Source organism: Mesoplodon bidens (genome assembly GCF_964165515.1).
Source record: "Mesoplodon bidens genome assembly, chromosome: 10".
Classification (NCBI taxonomy): Eukaryota; Metazoa; Chordata; class Mammalia; order Artiodactyla; family Ziphiidae; genus Mesoplodon; species Mesoplodon bidens.
Genome location: NC_138172.1, coordinates 22,939,809 through 22,957,274, shown reverse-complemented (window position 1 = coordinate 22,957,274; position 17,466 = coordinate 22,939,809). Strand labels below are relative to the sequence as shown.

Genomic DNA, 17,466 nt, shown 5'->3' with positions numbered 1-17,466 from the left:
TAAAAACTGCAATTTGTGTATTAAAGTAACTCTGCGTAAGAATCATGTGAAAGTGGTTTTCCAATATGCACTAATCAATTAGTTTATATTTGTGCTGGAAGAAAATAATCAAAGGACGGAGTGACATGAACAAATAAATTCTTCTCATTCTTTAGAATAAGATCGACATTCCCTATCAAATCCATAAGCCTTGTTTTTAAAAGAAAAGAAAAAAAGAAAAAAATGAATAAACTTAGTTTCACTTCTGTCCATGAGTTATGATGCAAAGGAACCACAGTTCACTAGAGGTAAGATAACGATGCCATTAACACACAAACCAACCAAAAATACAATCACACAACTGGCTCACAAGACTGGTGGTGGAAGATCACCTGACATACCTCCTAGCGGCTTCAGTCAAGGACCTCAGTGGATGTCTGAGCAATATCATGCAGACTATAAACTGAGGTCCACAGGGCTTTACCACATGGAACCACTAGCTTTCAGGACCTTTAACGTGTCCTTAAAAATGGCATGTTCTTCTGGCATCTCCAAGCTACAACGCACTCATGAAGCTCTTTTGGAAGAGAGGCATTCCAAAGAGGCTCCAGAACCTTATAGCAAGACTGGGTTCTACTCAAGGACAGAGTGTGTCTTCAACTTCTTTGTGTCTTTATGAAGAATGTGACAGTGCTTTGCATACAGAAGATACTAAAAAATTACCAGTTAGATAGCCAAATAAATAAATCCTGCCTTTTGTCTTTTTGTCCCGATATAGATAACTTTTCATTTCCAGAAACTGACTTTCTCTAAAAAAAGTAAAAGTCCTTCAGATCTAAAATAAACATAACATAATTTACACACACTTGTAAAAAAATTCAAATTTCAACATGATCAAGCCTCAAGCTCTCTCTTTGTTCCATCCTTATAAATATTGGTAATGATGTTATTAAAATTGAAGTTGCTCACACTTCTTCTCTAGAAACAGATAATGCTAAGATAAAAATAAACTGTTAGACAAGCAGTGCTCACAACTGTTTACTGTATATAATTTGTTAACTGTATATGATTTATTACTCTTATTTCTGAATTTTTAAGTCTTGATGAAACATTAGTAATTTGAAAAACACAGCAATTCAAAAATGAATGTACTCGTCAACTTAGTAGTCTTAATAGCACCTCATGTAACATGCCAAGAAAAATTCAGTTTGAGGCATTTAGTAAAAGCCCCCTAAAGAAAGAAGAGATTGAACATGATATGTGCCATATTCTGGGACCACTTGTAAAAGGCAAATGGGGAAGGATCAATAGATTAAGTTTATGTTGATGTACCAATTTAAAGCCATTAACAGAAGAAAAAAAGAAATACTGTTTGAAAAGGACATTTGAGAGAGACTAAAAACAGCCATAGTGTGGTCATGGTCAATTTCTTTTCATCAGAACACTCACTGTATTAATTTTAGATATGTTAATGCAATCTGCTGCAAACTAATTGCAATTGATCCAGAGACCAGCTTCATAGACATATAATACATATTGACTGTTTCTACACTGACTCAAAATGAAAAGCTGCTTAAAGTCTGTGGCTCTTAAATTGAAAACCAACACAGTGAACATAGTTCCAAAGCCACTGCTGATACCCAAGCTATCACTCCACAAAGTGATTGTTTTACAGAATAATTCCCTACATTTGTCAATCCTAAACTTGGAAGAGTAGGGTCCCTGACTGGGTCTAAAACTTCATTAACTCGACTTCATTAATTAAGAATTTGTGATACATCTAGACAGGAACAAGTTAAGTCTACTTCTGCATTTTCATGGGGAAGAAAAAAGAAGAGAAGTTACTAAATAGAAGGATGGTGTACAGCATGCTGCTGAGTAATAACAACAGCAATAATAATTGTTCTATTATTATTATTATTTTTTTTTTTTTTTTTTTTTTGCGGTACGCAGGCCTCTCACTGCTGTGGCCTCTCCCGCTGCGGAGCACAGGCTCCGGACGCGCAGGCTCAGCAGCCATGGCTCATGGGCCCAGCCGCTCCGCGGCATGTGGGATCTTCCCGGACCGGGGCACGAACCCATGTCCCCTGCATCGGCAGGCGGACTCTCAACCACTGCGCCACCAGGGAAGCCCTGTTCTATTATTGATGGAGCATTTCCTACAGGTTAGGCATTATAATCAGTGTTTATATTATCTAATGGCCAAAAAAATCATGAGAAGTCAAGTATTATTATCTTTCTCTGTAACTATCATTAATGAAAACTAACAAATATTCCTAACTGTCCTCCTCCCAGGTAGTTCTTTGCCATACCTGAAGTTAGGTGAGGCCATGTAACTAGTTCTAGCTAATAAGGCATGAGTACACATGGTGCGTGACATGTCAAGCCCAACATTTGATTGTCAACCTTCCCACCCACCCAAACACTCTCTCTCTTGACCTGGGGATTGGCAATATTCAAGATGGTAGTTGATCTATGAGCCAGGGGTTAAAAGTGAGGACTGAACATCCCCAGGTAAATCACAATGAATGTGCAGTGAAAAATAAACCTTTGTGGACTTTTAGCCATTGAGATTCTGGGGATTATTTGTTGCTGCTGCAGAACCTAGCCCATCTATAGCACCTAGTCTGTCCTAATAAAACCATCTTACCGTTTAGGAAATCCAGGCTGAAGGTTAGTCACTGGTCCACTATCACAGGTGACTGTAAAACAGCAAAGCTTCGACTGTAAAACTATTGATTCCCTCCGTTTGTACTCTGGCTCCACATTCCCAGAGGCCTCTTGGTGATAAATACTGAGACCGGCATGAGCAAGATCATATTCCTGTCTTCAAAAGGTCAAAAATCTACCAGGAATAGGATTCTCATGAAACGCTGGCACAGCGCACGTAAGGAAAAATGCAGCTGCTCCAGGCTCTGGGAGGGAGGGAAGTGGAGATGTGAGCAGGTGCTGTCCCAAGACTCTAAAATGGTAGAAGAAGTAGTTTATTCCAATTCCTAGGTAGAGCGACCTGTTAAAACCCTAGACTAATATCTTTACTGCAGAAGTCAGGAATCTTCCAGGGAATCTATGAACTCTGGAATATAATGGAAGAGAGTTTAAAGATCATCTGACCCAGTGCCTTTCAGTTGTTTCTGCCAGTTATTCAACTGCTTGCCTTCAAACTGTGCTCTTTGCAACTGGCTCCTGCCTAAATTTGAGACTGTCTGGAGATAGGACAGTGAGAAGAAGATACCAGGCTTTGGCTTCCTCTTTCTAAGTCAGGTGGCCGCTCCAACAGTGACTGCATCTCCTCTGAAGCCTCAGATCCCTCCAGACAGCCCTTCCTTCCATAACTCCAGCTCCTGCTATCTCCCTACCATGACTCCTGCGCCCACAAGCTGGCCTGGACTCTGCCAACACCACCCCCTTCCACTCCTTCCACTCCTCAGGCTGGGAGAAGGTTCCTAATGTTGCCAGTCTCTGGGTTGCCTCCCCAGCCCTGTATGGATTCTAATTGTTCTAATACTTTTGTCATGAATTGTCTTCCCTGTTAACTCCTATTAAATGACCTGTTGCTAGACAGATTTTAAAGGCGCCCCTTCAAGGCATCGCAGGGGAAGAGGAATGGCAGTGGCCCATTATAAAGGCGACTTTGGACCCTTAATCTGCAGCAGTTTCCCAGGAAGTCACATGTTTCATATACTGGGGTTCCAAGGTATAGAAAGACTACTGGGATCCAACCTCCTCATTTTAGAGTCAGAGAACTTGAGACCTAAAGATGAGAAGTAACGTGCCTAGGGATCCTACAGTGAGCCAGAGGCAGAATGAGATGGACTAATTCCAATGTTCTTTCCTTTTTTCATACAGATTTTGGCAAAGTGACCATATCAGGAACAGCATCATGTTCTCAAAACAGCTGGAGAGGCTGGGCCCCTGGGTTTGGTTACTTCTAGATTCGTGCTCTGACCTTTCCATTGCTCCCTTCCCTTCCGTGTTTCTTTGACAGAGCAAGCATTTCTAAGCTTGGAGAGGAAGGGGAAAATACAACTTAAAAGAAAAGCAGCACATAAAGATTTAACGGCCGATGGGAACAAGGGAGCAGAGACAGAAGAAAAAGAATGAAAAATGAGGGAAAGGACAAAGAGAACCAAGAGATAAAAAGACAATGACTAAGCAGGGAAAAATTCACAAGAAAACTCAAAACACAGAATTAGACAGCTCCACAGAAAAAAATGACACGACTGAGAAAGGCTCCTTCACCCCGCGGTTTTAAAATCAGAGGTGTAAAGACTACTGAAATATCGCCATGGGCGGGAAAAAAAAATTGATCAAGGGAGTATAGAAAGAAATGTCATTGAGCTGGGTGCCCACAAAGGGAGCACGTGTGAGCCACATCTGCCCAGTGGCTCTCTGCACTCCCTCTGTCTTTCTTCAGCCTGACTTTCCACAGTCCTGCTTCACTCACGCAGCATAACAGAGTCTGAGAGAGAGCCAAAAACTCACTAATAACCAGGAAAATAGAAATTAAAACAAAAATGAGAAGCCATTTTGCCAAAAGTAAGAAAGCTGCCATTGGATAGGGGAAAAAATGAAAGTTTGATAATGTCATTGGTGAAGGTATTTCTTTCTCATACACTAACCATGCAAATCAAATACCAGTAAAACCACCTTCAAAAACAATGTGACAGCACTGATGGTAAGCAGAACACTCACATCCTCTGAACTGTGAAGTCTACTTCCTGACTGTTTAAACTAGCAAAACAGTCACATGTGTACCCGGGATACACACGAGGCTTTTCTGTGCAGTGTTGTACATAATAAAGGGGAAAGTTGGAAGTGATCTAAATGCCCATCAAATAGGAGACCAGCTAATTAAACCACAATATATTCAAGCTATATGAAGCACTGAAAACTCCTGCGGCAACAGACTAGCACCACTATCCATGTGTTCCCCTCCATCCTCAGTTCTCTTGTACCTAGCGTGCCGAAACTTTCCAGCAACCCTCCAGCGCCCTTTTCCGGTGGCTGCAAGGACCTGGACGCCACATGTGGAGACGGTGGAGTCAGAGGGTTGAAACAGCATGGATTATCAAGTTACTACACGGAGGAACCTTGCCTTGGAGTCACATATTTACATGAACAAGAAATAAACCTTTGGGAGTTCCCTGGTGGCGCAGTGGTTAAGAATCTGCCTGCCAATGCAGGGGACACGGGTTTGAGCCCTGGTCCAGGAAGACCCCACATGCCGCGGAACAACTAAGCCTGTACACCACAACTACTGAGCCTGCACTCTAGAGCCCGTGAGCCACAACTACTGAGCCTGCGTTCCAGAGCCCGCAAGCCACAACTACTGAAGCCTGCGCACCTAGAGCCTGCGCTCCGCAACAAGAGAAGCCACTGCAATGAAGAGTAGCCCCCGCTCGCCACAATTAGAGAAAGCCCACATGCAGCAACAAAGACCCAATGAAACCAAAAATAAATAAATAAATAAAATTTTTTTTAATGAAAGAAATAAACCTTTGATGTGTTGACCACTGAGATCTCGAGAATAACTTCTTCACTGACTAGTCTAGCCTGCTAAGTATGGAGGCCTAACACTGACCATCCTCCAAGACACGTTACTGGAAGAAAACGGCGTTTCCTTCAGTATATAAAGTAGAATAACATTTATATTTCAGACACACGTGTCCACACACAAAGCAATATTCTGTATCTTCCAAGGATAGACATATGAGTAAGTGAATGCATAGGAAAAGGGCCAGATGAAGTTCACCAAACTTAATGCCAGTAAATCTGAGGAGGGCAGACCAGGAACATGGTGCTCAAAGGAAGATTTAACCTAATCTATAATTTAAAACAAACAAATAAAAAATTATAGAAAAAAACATTTATTATTTGTGGAATGAAAATCAATTTACTCAAAAACAACATTGAGAAGAAGTCATCAAACCTAAGCTTTAACCCAAATGCATAGCCTCGAGCCTATTCACTTGCCTAGAAAATCAAGGGCTTGCACCCGTACTTAAATGTGGCAGGGGTTCTTCAGGTGTGGCGTGAAATCAGGGTGGGGAGGAAAAGCTTGCCTTCTCTGTTACACAGAACTATCACCTCTAATATAAACTCCTGCTGTTAGATAGGAAGAGGGTCTTAAACCTCATTTTGAGCTCTCAACAGCATTGACGACAGTGGAATACAAACAAGGAAAATATATTTCCCTCTCATTACAGGCAAGGAAAGCAGATGCTCGGTGGGGCTGTGGCACGCCAAGAGTTGGTATGGGTTTGTTATATTTTAGTTTTTGCCAACGTTATTATGTATGCAAATTAGCATCCATAAATCTACCTTAGTCACATTACCTAGGAAATCCTAGGTTTCAAATAAACGTGTTGGTGCAAATGAAAAGACAGATATAACTCGATGTGTCTCAATATGAGTACCATAAAATAAAAGGCCTGTTTGCTTAAAACAGGCACTGATAAAGAAGCCACTTCACTGTTGCCCTGGAAAAGAGATTAAGTAGAATCTTGTTTGTAAGAGGAAGATAATAATAACAACAATAATAATAACAGCACTTTTCTGTTTAGCCCTTAATATGAAAACACCAGCACGTCAACTCCTGCTTCACAAAGAAAACATGCTGAAGAGACAGATAAAGAAAAGCAGCATCATGATTAGAAACCTAAGCCTATGGAAAGGAAAGAATAAAGTCAGACTTGGAAGAAAGAGCAGGAATGTTGAGTACCGAGACTCTGTTATATTTTACGTGTGTTCAGGCTAAATAAAGTGTGGGGCCTTCGTGTGGGGTCTTCATATGGGTAACCTTTGAAAATATAGCATCCTTTTTGTCGAGCTGGCCACTTGCCATTTACACTATCCCCATTTTGCACACTGTAAAGAAATTAATTAACCAATTAATGAGCCCCCTGTGGCTGAGTCCCTAAGCTCTAACAGGGGTACAGAGGGAAGCTACCCTCTAAGGATGAGAGAAATGGCAACTGAAATGAGTTCCATCATTTACAAGGGAGGAAACTAACAGGCCCATCCTCATAGGATGCTGTGAGGATTAAGTACAAATCAATTAGAACAGCACCCAGCATATAATAACTACCCAAAAAAAGGTTAGTTACTGTTATTTAATATAGAAGTACAAAGCAGGAGAAAAGGGTGACAAGGAGACACTGAGGCATTGCTAGAATGAAAATAGTAGGTGATCATATAAACAATAAAGAAGCGCCCTTGGTGTCCTGCTGCTCACTTTAAATGCATTTGGGGAGGTATTTTTAAACTCTAATAGTGGAATGTTATACTTAATTCACTCAACAGTCACAGAAAGAAACCAAACAGTAATTTACAAGAGGAAGGACCACACAAATCTCACATTTGGTAAGCATCTTAAAATGTGCCATTTGTGCTAAATAAATTTATTTTCCATTTCATTTGAGCCAGAATATCCCCATGTCACAGATGAGGAAGTCTGAAGGTGAAAGAAGTTAAGAAATGTGTCTAAGGCCATTCAGCTAGTTAAGTGAGAATCAAGATTTGAATCCAAGTTCTCTGCCTAAAATACCTATGAGTTTTCCATTATTTTCTTTTTTTTGTTGTTGTCTTTCTGTGAATCTTATGTCAATCCTTGGAACTACCACAGACAAAAACCATACTGCCATTCCTGACCTAAAAATACAGTTTTCTAGGGCTTCCCTGGTGGCGCAGTGGTTGAGTCCGCCTGCGGATGCAGGGGACGCGGGTTCGTGCCCCGGTCTGGGGGGATCCCACGTGCCGCGGAGCGGCTGGGTCCGTGGGCCATGGCCGCTGGGCCTGCGCGTCTGGAGCTTGTGCTCCGCGGCGGGAGAGGCCACAAAAGCGAGAGGCCCGCATACCGCAAAAAAAAAAAAAAAAAAAAAAATACAATACAGTTTTCTATTTAAAAGAAGGGGAAATTAAGCAGCTGACAAACTGGGAACACTAATAAAGATGGTGTGGTACCTGCAAAAACAGTGTTGATGGGATGTGGTATTTAATTAGAGTAGATGGCTAGAGAGGAAAAGTACTTTAAAAAGTTTACTGATTGTTGGGCCATACCCTGAAGGCCTACAAGGCCTGTGCTTGCCCAGCTTCAAGACCAAAGAAACAGCCTAGAGTCAGCAACAGAGACATTAATAGTTTAATGGATGGAGGAGCTTATAAGTCTGAAGCAAGGTCCTGGAGTGACACCACACCATGTGCAGTAGACAGCGGGCAGGACATGGTGGCAGTCTTCACTGGAGTGGGGTGGGGGGGATTACCAGTTATAGGGGAACTGACGTCAGGTGGACTCATTAGTTACCAGGGAAACCAGTAGAGGGGCACGCCCCTCACCATCCCTTGCGTAAGGCCAATCATTAGCTGGGGCCTGGGCAAGTATGTAAGAAGGTCAATCAAGTGAGTAGGGTGTAGGTGAAGCAGGCACTGGTCAGGCCGGGGATGTACAGAGAGCAAGAGAACAGCCATCTTGAGTGGCCTGACCATACACTTATCAAGAGAAGTAGTACTTGAACTCTTCTTTACAACAAACTAGATGAGGATCAGACTAGGAGCCTGAGGCCATTTGTGCCCCTCTTACAAGGCATCTCTGACAGTACCGCTTCTCTAAGGCCCCACAGTAAGGGGGGGCAGCATCTGTTACAAAAATAAAATAAAATCATCTGTCCTACCAGGGAAGAATTGAAATTTGAGCTTTCAGACTCTCTAGACACTGGATCATAGCCGGTTGCTATTTTAGATTTAATTCTTAGAGTACCTTGACAAGGTCTCCTATTTTAAAACTACGCCAAATACTAGCTGACGTGTAAGTGCTACGAAGCTGTGGAAACTGTACTAGACACTAGAAAAGCATTACATCAATTAATTCTCACAACCACCCTACGAGGAAAGAAACCAGCAGAAGCCCGTTTTATAGATGAGCAAATTAAGGCACAGGAAAGCTCAGTGGTTAGAGGCAGAGCCACATTCCAATCCAGGTGTGTGTGCCAGAGTCCTGAGTCTGCGCTCTTCAGTGAGGCGGAAATTGTGAATAGCCTCCCAGCCCACAAAAGTGGGTCCTGGGCAGTGAAATTAATTGGGGCAGGAGGAGAAGTGGAATGCTCTGCTTTACAGATTTCACTGCAGGACAGTACAGAGCTGAACTGAAAATGAGGTCCAGGGGAAAAATGAGAAGCTCTGAATGAGAGAGAGCTTCCTGGATGGGTTTCACTAAGTCAAAAGAATTAAGATGCTCCAAGATACTGCCTTGTTCTTTTTATCCTAGGTTCAGCAGAAAAGCAGTGTATTTTTTTTAAGGAGCAAAGAAATGTAAAACTCTTTGTAGTAAGGACAAATGCCCAAAGGAGGCTTCACTCCATAACTCCACACTGCTGCTCTGCCAGCAGCAAGGAAGAAAGGGAGGGGAAAAAATACAACCTCGATAAACATTAGCATATTAACACAACAGCAGAAACAAATGTATAAAAGGCTCTAAAAATCCTGAGAAGCATCATTTCAAAATGCCTGCCTGTTCCCCGGTGAAACGTATGCCAGCTCAGTTATGTTGTAGAGGAAAATCACCTTAAGTTTACCCTGTGAACAGGAGTGGGCAAGATTTATTTATATAGAGAAAGAAAACAAATTAGGTAGCATAAACATACGCTTGCATTTAACTCCTACCAAGGAAAAAGGCAGAACCTGTACCTTGTTCATTCATTAAACAATTTTCCACTGGGCTTTATAATGTGACGGCCACTGCACTTGGCGTCCAAGATCAACAGCACAGGCAAGTTTTCTGCCATCACAGAGCTTGTGTCCTATGAGGGGAGGCAAGGAAGAAAGATGTGAGCGCATGAATGAAGAGTGTAATTACAGAGAGTGGGAAGTCTATGAAGGAAACAAAATAGACATGATGAACAATGGAGGCCAAGTGGTCACCACTGAGGGGTGCCCTCTGAGGAAATGACACCTCTGAGGAAATGACCTCTGTGCAGAGACCTGAAGATAGAAAGGAGTGAAACATGTGAAGCAACTGTGAGAGGCCAAGCAGCATGTCCCAAGGCAGGAAAGGCTCAGTGTGACCAGAACAAGGGGGAATCCTGGAAGGGATTAGGGTGAAAAGGTGAGCAGGGACCAGACCATGCAGGTGCTTGTAAGCTATGGTATGGAGTTTAGATTTTGTTTTTATTCACGGGGTGTGAGAGGATCAAATTCACATTTTAGAAAAGTCACTCTGTCTTCTGTTTACAGAATGAAACCAATTACAAGAGGGAAGCATTAAACCAGACTAGAGCCTGCAATCTTTTTCTGTAAACAACCAAACAGTAAATATTTTAGGCTTTGAGACTAGAGAGTCTCAGTTGCAACTATCTAACTCTGCCTTTGTAGCACAAGCAGGCTTAGACAATACATAAAAGAATGGGCAGGGATGTGTTCCAATAAATCTTTATTTACAAAAACAGGATGTGGCTAGCAGGCCACAGTTTGCAGACTCCTCACCTAGACCACAGAGAAAGTGGTGGAGGGGGAAACAGAGAAGAATGGAGGGATTCTTCGCAGAGTTTGGTGATGAAGCAAAGCCTACTCATGGATTAGATGTGGGTTATAAAGTAAAAAGAAATCTAAAATTAGACACACATACACATGCACACAACACACACACACACACTTTACAAGGTTAGTTCATTTAAGCCTATTGAGTTTTATGTACCTGCTAGTCATAAAAAGCATTTCTTTAGAAACAACCTTAACCTTGGATTTTTTTGCCCAAACTGGCCTTTGCATTACACTTAATTATTGACACTTCTGTACATCATTCCACAACATCAGAGCTGCTGGGTCTTTGATCTTATAACCTTCTTTCATTATTTAATATTGATCCCAGCAGGCGACAGGCAAACTGCCCCGCTATAGCACTCTCCTGCTACAGTGGCCCATCTGCAGCTTCTCTCCAAGGAGAAAACACAAGGCCTCCCTTGATTAAAGAGACAGCAAGCAGGAATAGTAAAAGGGAAGAAATAAAATCTAAGGATAAATAAAATGTGGCATATCCAATGGAATTCCATAAAATGGTTCAAATGAATAAGCCAGATCTTAAAATAGATCAACGCAGACATACTTCCAAAGCAAAACAGAGAGAGGGAAAAGCAAGCAAGTGACAGACAAGAGGGACACATAACAGAATGCATACTTAAACAGGAAAAAAAAATAATATTAAACAATCTTACAGAGATAAATAAAGGGGTTCAGCGTATGCCACTGCAAAATATGCCATTCAGGTACAAGGATTATTTTGAGCTGAAGGTAAACAAAAAGAAGCAGACACAACAAAAACTCTCTGCTCAAGGGGGCTTCACTGGTGGCGCAGTGGTTGAGAGTCCGCCTGCCGATGCAGGGGACACGGGTTCGTGCCCCGGTCCGGGAGGATCCCACGTGCCACGGAGCGGCTGGGCCCGTGAGCCATGGCCACTGAGCCTGCGCGTGAGGAGCCTGTGCTCCGCAACGGGAGAGGCCACAATAGTGAGAGGTCCGCGTACCGCAAAAAAAACAAACAAACAAAACTCTCTGCTCTTGACCACCCTTCCCTGCTGTCCCTGACACACACACACACACACACACACACACACACACACACACACACACACACACACACACACGCGCACACACGCCCGCCCGCCCGCCCGCCCGCCCAGGATGGACAAGATTATTCTTAATCACGGGAGACAAATCTAGACTCAGCACAGAGACAGCACCAGAGGGATCACACAATGAACCTACTAACTAGTCCTTACCTCCCATCAGGGTCTCCCATCTATTTACCTTCCCACAATTTGCTCCCCCTAGAAGCTCAAAGTCCTTTTCCTTTGTCCTGTCACTCCCATACACATTTACTGTTCTCTTAAGATGCTACAAAAGCCCGAGTTCTGACCACCCCTTTGAGTTACTCATCACTGAGTGCTCCCATGTGTGTGTACACTGCACCTGTTAATAAACCTCTATTTGTTTTTCTCTTGTTTTTTCTGTCTAAGTTGCAGGACCCCAGACAATGAACCTAAGATGGGTAGAGGAAAATCATTTTTCCCTCCCCAACATGTATACGCCAAGCTGGCACAGCCTCATCAAGCTAGCGTGAGGCGTCCATCCGTGTGCTTAGGCCCTTCCAGAACACCAGGACTACAGCTGTGCAGAACAGGTGAGCTCAGGGACGGAGGGGAGGACACAGGTTTGCACCCATGAACTGTCTCAGGTTTGTGTCAGGTGACTTGCTATTATGTCAGGTTCATGTTCATTAAAGTCGAGCTTCTGCTCATTTCTAGCATGAGTGAATAACTCTGGAAGTAATTTCCTGAAAATTAGGTCATTGTTTCACCTCATAAAAATGTATGTGTGTGTGTGTATGTGAGATTTTCTCCACTCACTCAAGTGAGTCTCTGCGGTAGCAAAAAGGGCTTTGGGGTTCCAAGAATAGCTTCATGCAAAGTGCTCACTGGAAAACAAATTCAAAACAGTGCAATAATACAACAGCCAGGACTCAACCTTGTATTCTGGGGCCATTAATTGCTCAGCTAACCCCAGCCAACCATTTTACACATTTACACATGCCATCAGAGTAGATTATGTCTAATACTCAGAGAAGGGAAAATGCTACATATTTTTCTTCATCAACCTTGCCCAAAGGTGTGAGAAGACTTAGAGGGGTGTTTTTCAAGAACTCCACCTCCAACGAGCTTGTGACACTAAGCAAGTAAAGCAGAGATACTAGTAAAGCAGAACACTGAACTTTCCAGGACTGCTAGGAGGATAAAAACAGATAAGGTATGTGAAGGCTCTTTGTTGCATGTGTTCAGCACGGCCATTACAAGGAGTCACATGTGGCAACTCAGTGCATCAGATTCAGCTCCGAGTAGAGCCTGCCACCTTCCCTGCTCCATCCCCTTCAGTTCCCAATTTGTTAGCTCTCCTTAAATTACTCCCTGAAGTCCCTTCCAATAAATTCAGTAGAAAGCTTGCAAGGCGCAGACTTTATTTCAATCAACCCACTCATGCTCCTTCTAACAATCTAATAGCACTCAACAGTTTAGGATACATTTGAGTTTAATGGGATTTACCCAATAGAAATAGACTTCTCATGGCTTCTTTATAGTAGCAGCTTTGAGTGACCTAGCTAACTCAATCTCACAGGTTCGCCGGTCACCTTGGCATGCTGAAGAAATGACTCAGAGAGTAGTAAATGATCGACCTTTGCTGGGGAAATTCCTGAGATTGTCTGACATTTTGAAGGTTTGCTGTACAGAATGATAATTGGCGTCTGCAAGGTTCCAAGCGCACTATTTATGTTTAGAAGGAGACTTCATTCTTGTTGATGAATGAAATATTACTACTTTGGTGAGTGAGGTCTTAGATTGTCTATTAAGAAAGATATCAACATTATAGAGAATATCCCTTTCTTCATGTTTCCATTGTCAGAATTCCCACTTAAAGGAGAAATTAGAATCTCAAGTGTTAAATGATTGCCCAATATTCCATGTAAATGTCCTACTTATGAAAGAAAAGCACATGCCAGATCTTTTGATTCGTATTAGTCACCTGTTCTCTTGCAGTAATCTGAGTTTCTTTAGCCAAAGTTGGGAAGGCAGAGAATTGCTAAATTTTACATATATCTGTATGAACAACCCATAGAAGTGAATCTTCAAGGCAAGCTTTCAGAAAACTAGATAACATGAAATGTCAAAATAATCCCTGAAAAGAGAATTTATACCACAGCATAGGGTACATGACATTCACTTTGCTCCAGGAAACTTCTGAAAGAAATACTGTGATTCATCTGAAAAGTCCACTGTGATAACAGAAAAATCCGAAAAGCACACACAGACAAAAGGACTCTTGCAAAATAGACAATGTGACACTTAATATCTGAGCAGCAAATAATATTCTTATCATGCTATATCCTCTTAAAATTGAGATTCAAAAAAACCGAAGAAATCTCAACAAAGTTTAATCCTAATCATTTTTTTTTCAAGAACCTAGAGTAAAATGTTATACAATATTACTACAATTGAACAACTGGTCCAAACTAAAAGTTAACAGAGAAAATGAGAAACAAAAGAGCAAAATATGATGTACTGCTTGGTAATGTCATGATGAAGGGTTCAGGAGTTGATAGTGAGAAATGAGCTTAAAAGGGTGAGGCTGAAGACTTGGTCGCCCATCTTTGCCCTACCGCTTATTGGCAGATGACCTTTTACCTTCTTTACTTAAGTTAAATGAGACTATCAACCACCACAACCTTATAAGGTTGTGGAAAAGTGAAATGAAAAATTTCTGTGAAACCCCTTTTCAATCTGGTCTGGGATCAAGAAACAACCCCAGAAAGGCACAAAATGCTGCCACGGTGGGAAGATGGTGCTCTGTTACTTTCCATGTAGCCAGATCCAGCCAGCATCCAATGGCTATCCAAGCATAAATAGCCTAAATAGCTCTCCCATGTTGGTCCTCACTCTCTTTTCTTGAGAAGCTCCTCATTTATCTCTAGTGGAGGACAGTCACCTCAAAAGTGATCTCTGCAGATCCTGCCATCTTTGAGGCACCTGACCTTCCCAAGGCAGAGGAAATACCCAAAGGAAGTACTGCTACAATGATAGCTGGAGAAGTAACCCAAGACCCTGAGACCAAGCCCCCTCCCAAAAGCAATCCACCTAGTAAACATAACCTACTCTACAGGGTTAGAACAAGAGCTAAGCAGAGTGGGGACGCAGAAAGGAAGAACACAAGATTGGACCAGAATGTCCAAACAAACCAGTCATAGCAGCACTGGAGAAAATAATACAGAAGAAGGGAGTGCACCTAGCAGACCAGAAGTTGAGAAAAATCCCTGACTGAAGAATGTCAGACAAATAAGAACTAGACTGAAATAGAATCCTACAGCTAAAACAGCCAGGACAGGAATATACCAAAAGTGGGAGTAACTCTGATTATACTTTAAACTTGAAGGCTGGATATACAGGGAGCACAGGAGGGGGCCAAGGCAACCATTAGGATAACCGACATGATGTAGCACAAGATATGCTAGACAAAACAGTAGCTGTGGGGTACCTGGGCCCAAGGGATGACACAGTGGTCCAGGCGACCTCTGATACCATGGGAAAAGACCAGTTACTGACACATTCCATGGGGCTACACCCTCTGCCCCTCTCACACAGTCACTGATGACAGGATGCTCTAAGCACAAAATTAATAATAATTAAACAATGGCGGCCCATCAACATCATGAAAGAGAAACAAACAGAAGAACTAATAACTGAGGGAAAAAAGCTCAGAGAGAACAAAGCACAAAACTGTGCTTTAAAAAGTGTAATACATCAGACATATCAGAGAATATTACATCAATCAAAAAATTTAACTAGAAATCTTGTAAATTTTAAATTGATCATTGAAAAAAAAAACAGGCAAGAAGAGACAGGTTGAAAGTAAAGGGAATATATTCAGAAAATAAATTAATGCACTAGAAATTGGAGGAGAGGCATTCATGGTCAAATATTTGCCAAATACATAATTTTACTTCCTTCACTTAGAAGTTCTCAACACACAGTATCTTATGAAAGGTTATGAGAAGTCCAACCATTTAAAAAATACGCATATTTAGATACATTTTACAGTCTTCTCCAAACCAATTTTCAGTTGACATCTGCTTTAGTTCCCATGGAACTAGGCAGTCCTTTAGGAAATGCCACAGACTGCAAACAAATTCAAGTACACAACTAACCATAACACCAGACAGAAGGAACAGGAGTGGTTTCACCTTTGTGTGAAAGTACTTTTGTTTATCCTGGTATTTCCACTTCTCTTCTCATTGTTCTGCACAACCTCTTTGGGATTCAGTGCAGCAGATCTAAAGAGAGAGAAAGAGGGCACACACTTGGGCCTATCAGTGATGTGCCAGTTATTAAGTTATTTTTTATCAGCTCCAAAACCTCCTTTCTAGGTGCCCACCACTCTGCCGGCTGAAACTCTGCAAATTACCTTCTTCTTTGCCAGCTGGCTTCCCGTTAGGTTCTGCCAGCATGTGGCACCAGTGCGAGACTAGAAGGCTGGAGGATGGAGAAAGTATCTGCTCCTTTCGGTGTATAATGTTCTTTCATCAGAGCCCCGAGCCACAGCTCTTCACCCTGGAGGTAGCAGTGGGTTCCAAGAGCAGTTGATTTCAGTTTATAAAGTTCTGCCTACACTCCTAGAACAACCATCAGAGCCAGCCAGGCAGTGCCTCTTCCTTAATGCTCTGGGTCTCAGCACTGCAGGATTCCTCCTCCATGTTTCCAAGTTCTGGGAGAGTTCCAATCATTTCCTTTTATTCCAGGAGTGGTAGCTGCTTCCTACAGTTACAATCCCTGGTTTGGTCAGGGTTCTCTTTTTGCCCTTGCAGTCCTCCAACATTTCTTGAATCAATCTGCTACATTAAATTATCCCTGTTAAAATGACTAGCGCAGTTTCTATATTTCTGACTGGACTCCAAATGCTAAAGCAGGAATGGAAAGTATGAATACAGAGAAATTTAGACAATGCTGTCCCCCTGTTCTGTAATTCCTTACTTGTAACTAATATTATATATTTATAGAGCTAGAATGCCAGGTCCATCAGGCACACACTTGTTTTGTTCACAGATAAATGCCCAGTGCCTAAAACACTGTATGATACATAGCAGGTACTCAACTCAGTTTTTTTTATGGAATAAACACATTTATGAATGTTCAAGATGGACAAAGATATATCTACTCCCAAATTCTCTCAGGCAGACTCTGATATGCAGTTAGAAGGAATATTTTGACAGGCTATTTGGGGTGAGCCTCCCTGTTTATATATTGTCTCTGGCTGCTTTCTCACTACAGTTGCAGAGCTGAGTGGTCACAACAGAGACTGCATGGCTGCAAAGCCTCAAATATCTACTATCTGGTCTTTTAAGAAACAACTTGACTACCCCCCTTCCTCAATATGAGATGGGGACAAGCTACTTGAGAGTCCAGAGGAGGAAACTGCTCCTCATACCCTCCTACACCAGTATGGAGAGTCCCACAGGAGAGTTTTTTACCTCACTAGCTAAGTAAAAACATACAAGCGGCCTTCCAGTGCAGATACACTAAGACATTACTTCATTAAGTAAAATCATGCCATGGAGTTTGATAAGCCTCTGTGACTGTCATCAGCAACAACCTGCTAGCCCATATCGTATGTCCTTTCTTACCAGTCCAGATCATGGGAGAAGAGGTCTACCTCTAGAGAGATAGGGCAAAAGAAAAGGGAGAGGAATTCTGAGTATGCTGTTTTATTTCCCAAATGAGAAAATGCAAAACAGCCATGGATTAACGCAGCATGTGATTCCATGACAGGGAATCAGATGGAAATTTTCACCCAGGGGCTATCAAATCAAAATTTTGAGCACATTTTCTGCAGAGGGCCACACACAGTCCACTTCCCTGAGAACAGTTCCTTCTCTAAAAGTACAACAGTGGAAGC

The 17,466-nt window shown here is 42.2% G+C and overlaps 1 protein-coding gene across 5 annotated transcripts in view; it reads right to left on the bottom strand.

Moving 5' to 3' along the window:
• SUCLG2 (succinate-CoA ligase GDP-forming subunit beta) overlaps positions 1-17,466 on the bottom strand; it is a 304,560-nt gene that overhangs the window by 242,601 nt on the left and 44,493 nt on the right. Inside the window, exon 1 of one of the 5 annotated variants that reach the window (XM_081245222.1) lies at positions 9,664-9,816. The exons of the other annotated variants lie outside the window; for them this stretch is intronic. Coding sequence (XP_081101348.1) covers positions 9,664-9,672 — 9 coding nt within the window. The 5' untranslated portion in view covers positions 9,673-9,816. Of the gene's footprint in view, positions 1-9,663; positions 9,817-17,466 lie in introns of those variants that run through there. 5 annotated transcript variants of the gene reach the window in all.